The sequence below is a fragment of the Berghia stephanieae genome, chromosome 14 (genome assembly GCF_034508935.2).
Source record: "Berghia stephanieae isolate SIO BIC M18660-M18661 chromosome 14, UCSD_Bste_1.3, whole genome shotgun sequence".
Classification (NCBI taxonomy): Eukaryota; Metazoa; Mollusca; class Gastropoda; order Nudibranchia; family Aeolidiidae; genus Berghia; species Berghia stephanieae.
This window is the reverse complement of record NC_088373.1, coordinates 33,191,093-33,197,663: the sequence shown is the minus strand read 5'-3', so window position 1 is coordinate 33,197,663 and position 6,571 is coordinate 33,191,093. Positions and strand designations below refer to the sequence as shown.

At 40.4% G+C, this 6,571-nt stretch overlaps 1 protein-coding gene across 1 annotated transcript; it reads left to right on the top strand.

The window, feature by feature from the left end:
• The first annotated feature begins 4,973 nt into the window (after positions 1-4,973).
• On the top strand, positions 4,974-6,274 carry LOC144959588 (uncharacterized protein F54H12.2-like). The gene is made up of 2 exons (XM_078892209.1): positions 4,974-5,064; positions 5,274-6,274. The coding sequence occupies exons 1-2, from the start codon at positions 4,974-4,976 to the stop codon at positions 6,272-6,274; spliced, it is 1,092 nt and encodes a 363-aa protein (XP_078748335.1).
• Positions 6,275-6,571: the final 297 nt, after the last annotated feature.

Sequence of the window (6,571 nt, the reverse complement as noted above, 5' to 3'; positions counted from 1 at the left end):
CCGATGATAAAAACGTTGTCTCAAAAAGCATCAATAGCCCTTATTTCAGAAAAATGACCCCGCTGACATCGACTTTACACGAAATAGAGTCAGCAAAACGTACCGTGCTATGGACGCTACCCATTCAAATCGGATCGTTTGTCTATTCCTATGCAAAACTTAGGATGCTACAGTTTCAATACGATTTCATAGACAGATTTATTCCAAGGGCCGATTACCAACTTTTTGAGATGGACACAGACAGTCTATACGTTGCATTTTCCGACTGCGATATTCAAGACCTCTTGAAACCGCACTTAGTTGAAGAATTTTACAAACACTACCATACTTGGTTTCCGAGTGTAGCTTGTGCTAAACATGTTCGAGAATTTGTTGAAAAACAAAACAACTTTTCACCATATCCTTGTTGTTGTGCACAGCAAAAATATGACAGACGAACCCCGGGTCTATTCAAGTTAGAATATGAAGGAGACGGAGGAGTAGCACTCTGTTCAAAAACGTATATTTGTTTTGGAAAAGGGAAGTCTAAGACGAGCTGTAAGGGATTATCAAAGAGGTTGAACGATCTTACAAAAGAAAAGTATCTTAAGGTGCTACAAACGCGAAAGAGTGGAGTAGGGGAGAATAAAGGATTTCGAGTGCTAGATTCAAACGTTTATACATACACACAGCAGAGAGCCAGCCTGTCTTACTTTTATATAAAGAGAAAAGTCAGTTCCGACGGAATCAGTACAGAACCTCTATTGGTATAACAATCATGGATCCGCGCTTCAAACACCGGTTTACATGTCTGATAGCCGGTCCTTCTGGAAGCGGTAAAACTGTATGGGTCACAAAATTTATTGAGCATTTAAATCAGATGATGAGCCCGCAACCTGAAGAAATTATATGGTGTTATGGAGAGTGGCAGAGAACTTTTGAAGCGTTACAAGGGATAACTTTTATAGAAGGGATACCAAAATCTTCCTTTTGGGATGGAACCAAACACCGTCTTGTGATACTCGATGACTTAATGGCCGAAACTGATGACAGCGTAACTAAATTATTTACAAAAAAATCGCATCACAATAACATTTCAGTGTTTTATCTTGTACAAAATCTTTTCTCAAAAAATAAAGAACATCGCACTATCAGCTTGAATGCTCATTATCTCGTTATTTTTAAAAATCCACGTGATCGTTCGCAGATCGTTCAGCTGGCAAAACAACTGTATCCCGGAAAGACAAATTTTTTACTAGACGCATTTAAGGACGCAACAGACGTACCTCACGGTTATTTGGTGATCGATCTTCGACAGGATACACCTGACAATCTTCGTGTAAGAACAGACGTTTTTTCTCCTGAAAAACAAGTTGTTTATATCCAAAAGTAATGTCTGCGCGTGTAAAACGTAACGTTTCAATGTTGAAACTTCTTGGAGAGGCTAAACCCAGAGTAGCAAAAGCAGTTTTAAATGGAGCGTCACCGGATCTAATCAATACGTTATGCGAATGTGCACTGAATATATTACGCGGTAATCTTCCGCTCAATCCAGTACAAAAGAAGCGTTTGATCAGACACAAGAGAAGTTTAAGACTTTTATCAAAAAAAGGCTCTTCACCATCTCGACAAAAGAAGCTTTTACAAAAAGGTGGTCTATTAGGTGCCCTTCTTCAACCTGTCTTGGCTACTTTAGGTGGAATACTAGCGGGTGGTTTATGAGATGGAGCATGCCAAGAAAATGGTATTGGTGGACCAACGTCTCTTGGACACAATCCACACCCGAAGAGAATCACCGATAACCGAACCGTCCACAGAAAAGCTTTGGGATCTTGATCAGCAGATGAAAGATATTCTAACGCGAAAAGATATGAACTCAATCGAAAAAGCAGAGTTGTATCAACAAGTGCTGTGGAAATTCCTAAAGCGGAAAGATGAACGATCACATCAGATGGTAACTAAGACCAATCCTCAATCAATAAGAACACCTGACCCAACAGAACACGACACTTTAACAAAAGATATTATTGAGAGCGTACCTATTTCGTTGAGAAAGAAAGCGGAGAGATTATTGGATTATCTCAAAAGACACACAGAGCTTGAATGGAACCCGAGAGGGGAGATTAAATATCGCGGTAATATCATCCCAAATTCAAACGTTCTTGATCTAGTCAATGACGCACTCCGCAAAAGAAAGTCTGTCAACCCTGAAGGATGGGAATATTTTGCTCGTGCTCTGCAGGAATCCAACGTCCCACGTGATCTCATCGGTCATGCTGACAGGTGGGCGTATATTAGACAACGCCCGTCGAGGAATTTAGAAACGGTTAAACCGGAGAGAACATCTGCCTGGGTCTCATTCAAATGAAAGGAGATAAAACACTACGTGCTCGCTATTACAATACTAATCAACCGGGATCTTATGGCGGTATTAAACCGTTAAAGACTGCTACGAAACTTTAAAAAACTGTCGTCAGCTCTTGGCTTTCTCATCAAGACGCATACACCCTTCATAAACCCGTTCGTTACAAATTTCCGCGTCGACGGATTATTGTAGGTGGAATAGACCATCAATGGCAGGCTGATCTCATTGATGTTCAACAATTGAAATCGTACAATGACGGGTACAGATACATTTTGACGTGTATCAATGTCTTCAGCAAGTTTGCGTGGGCTGTTCCTATAAAAGACAAAACGGGAGAAACGTTAAAAGATGCTTTCAGGACTATTTTAGAGTCTGGTCGAAAAACAATCCGGCTCCAAACCGACAAAGGCCTCGAATTTGTCAATAAAAGCTTTCAGCAATTTCTGAAGCGGAATGGGATTGATTTCTTTACTACTGAGAACGAGGATATTAAAGCTGCGGTAGTTGAACGATTCAATAGGACTCTCAAAGAAAAACTGTGGCGTGTGTTTACTCGTCAGAACTCTCCTCGATTCAAAGACGTATTACCAAAGTAGTGAAAAGTTATAATCATTCTTATCATAGGAGTATCAAGTTACGCCCTGTTGACGTAACAGAGAAAAATCAAGGGGACGTGTGGAACACATTGTATTTGGATGATCGACCTAAAAAGAAAACTAGTGCAAAACTTTTGATCGGCGATCGTGTGAGAATAAGTAAAAGTAGGCGACTGTTTAAAAAGGGCTACCTACCCTCTTGGACCGAAGAGTTATTTACAGTGACAAAATCCATTTCAACAACACCTAGAACCTACCAAATTACAGACGATCAGAACGAATGCGTGCGCGGAAGCTTCTATAAACAAGAACTGCAAAAAGTTGGTGCAAAAGAAATCTACAGAATTGAGACCGTCTTGGATAAGCGTAAAAGCGGACAAGAACTTTTGGTGAAGTGGGTCGGTTACGATTCATCATTTAACTCTTGGATACCAAAGTCTTATCTTCGTGTTTACAATTAATTATCATCCTTGTTGTTGTTTTTTTGTTTGTTTTTTTTTTTTTGTTTTGTTTTTGTTTTTTTTTATTTTGTTTTTTATTTTTTTTTTTAATTTTCAAATGGAAGGATCCGAAAGTGAAAGTAATAATTCCAACAGAAATTCATCTTATTGGTCTATGTTTGGGAAACGAGTCCCTAGAGGGGAGATCGTGTTCTTGTGTCAGATGATGATTGTGTCGATTGTTGTGTCTGTATCATTATATAACTTGACGCGTGACGGAGAAACAGACAGACTATGGGTAGCACTTCTAAGTAGTTGTCTCGGTTACGTTCTTCCAAATCCAACACTGAATAAACGAGTTTAATCATGTCTTATTTAGTCTTACCTTCTAATAGCAGCATGAGCTATTTTCCGAATAATTCTCCAGGGCATTATTTTACAAAACTACCAAGAGTGTTAGATTTATCGACAGAATACGAAGTCGGTTTATCAGAAATATTATTCAGTAACACGTATAACAACATCCTTGAGAATGAAGCATTTTTCGAGTTTAGAGTTACTAACGACAGCGAACAAGATACCGTACTCATCCCATCGGGTTTATACGAGTCACCGGATGAACTGGTTAAAACGATGATGACTCAAATAAGAAGGAAAATAAAAAAGAAGCACGAGGGTTTCATCAAATTTTATTACGACCGTGCGACTCGCAGAGTAATGATAAGGCTATATAAGGAAGGAACTTTTTTGCACTTGAGTTCGACATTGAGCAATCTCTTGAATATTCCAAATCATTATTTATACGGTCCAACGTCTGTGTCGAGTGAAAGGCCATTACATCTAAACGTCGGATTCGAAGCAGTATACGTATATTGCAACCTCGTTCAACCTAGAATAGTTGGGGATAGCGTCGTACCTCTTTTGAGATGCGTACCGAGCGGAAATAGAAGCAAAGACATAGTTCATCATATTTTTGAGAAACCTAACTATGTTCCTCTCAGACTATTTAATTTTGACACGGTTGAAATCCTTTTAACCAACGACAAAGGCGAACCTTTGACATTTGCTTCAGGGAAGTCTATCGTGATACTTCATTTTCGAAAGAAGAGATTCGATTCGTAAAAAGTCGTCATGACAAAAGGGATCGTGTTCAAATCTAATCAAAAAGGTTACGATGATTATTACTGTACTCAAGCAGGACGTGGTCTACCCGTGTTTGTTGGTGGAAGACATCAAAGAGGTCGAGGGCTTGGGAGTATCTTTGGTGGTATTGCGAGATCTCTGTTTCCCATCTTGAAATCGGGCGCTAAAACATTATTAAAAGAAGGTGCAAAAACCGGTGCCCAAATAGCATCTGACGTCATTTCCGGTCAAAATGTTAAAACAGCTTTAAAACGACGCGCGGGGGAGAGTGGGAAAAGATTACTCAACAGAGCCGTGGGTGGTTTGACTTCAACTTCATCGCCGCCGCCGCCGCCGCCACCCGGACGTGTGACTCGGCGTAATAAAACGACGACGACCTACTCAGACACGACAAAAGACCAGGAAGAGACGTAAGAAGAACGTAGCTCAAGACATTTTTGGTTGATTATCATGGCTTTGTTACATCCCTATTCCGCAGAGAGTGTACACAGCGGACTCGATCTGTTCTCATTACCCGTCACCCAGACTGCTGTTCAGGATGGTTTGTTTGTGGAATACCATCCGATCTCTACTTTGTCGAGTGGAGGTCCGATCGAATTTTCGATCAGCGGGGGACGTCAGACTACTTGGATTTGCATAACACATTTATGCACGTACGCGTTAAAGTAATAAAGGCGGATGGAACTAATTTAGACGCCGATAGCAATGTTGCCCCTGTTAACACCTGGTTTCATGCCTTGTTTTCACAAGTGGATATGACTTTGAACGATGTTCTGGTGACGTCAAGTGAGAACGTTTATCCTTTTAGGAGTTTTGTAGAAACAATGTTGAATTATGATCAAGGTGCGAAAAGGAGTCACCTGACAATGGAATTTTTTCACGAGGACACCCCGGGTAAACTAGAAATAACGGATAGTACAAATGCTGGCTTTGATGCACGGAAAGAGCTGGTGAAAGAGAGTAAAGAAGTGGATATGATGGGAAAACTACATTTAGATTTCATGCATCAAGAACGGTATCTAATTAATGGAGTTGATGTAAAGTTGAGGCTTATCCCGTCTAAAGATGCTTTCCATCTCATGACCGATGCTGAGGGGTTTAAGAGTGTAATTACACACGCCTCGTTGTATGTTAGGAAGATTAAATTAAACCCAGCCGTGGCCCTGTCACACGAGAAAGCACTTCACATCGGCAATTGTAAATACCCCATGAAGCGCGTTGTCCATAAAACCTTTTCTATTCCAAAAGGAAATTTAAGTGCAGTGCAAGATAATTTGTTTTTATCGCAAACCCCGACTAAGATCGTACTGGGTCTAATCGAAAGCATTAGCTTTAATGGAAACTACAAAAAGAATCCTTTTAATTTCCAGCACTTTGATCTGTCCTATCTAGCCCTGTACTTGAACGGAAAACAGATACCGTCCAAAGCACTAACTCCGAATTTCAGTAGTAAACAATATGTCAGAGCTTATCACAGTCTTATGCTAGCAGCTGGACTGGTTAACAACGATGCCGGAAATGGAATAGATTATAATGCTTACTCTCAGGGTTGTAGTCTTTTTGGTTTTGATCTGTCACCATCGCTATTAGACGGAAACCAGTTTGAACTGGTAAAAAGCGAGTCGCTTAGACTAGAACTTAAATTCTCGACCCCACTAGCTGATCCGATCATTGTGTTCTGTTACAGCGAATTAGATAGTGTAATAGAAATTGATCGCACTCGTCAGGTGATCACTGACTTTTCATCATGAACAACGTAGAAATCGAAACGATGTTAAACGGACACGTTAGGGCGAGACGAATTTTTCGAGGTGTTTATCCTAAAGATAGACTTCCGAACAACCCGAATTCTCGTCAACCAGCTGCGTACATTATTAACACAGAGTCGAGTTCCGGTCCCGGAAAACATTGGGTATCTGTGTATTTTAACGGGATGGGAAAGGCAGAATATATGGATAGTTTTGGGTTCCCGCCTTCTGCGTATCCGACAATTCAAAGATTTGTGGAAAACAATAGTCGAAGCTGTAAACACAACCCACGTATTATTC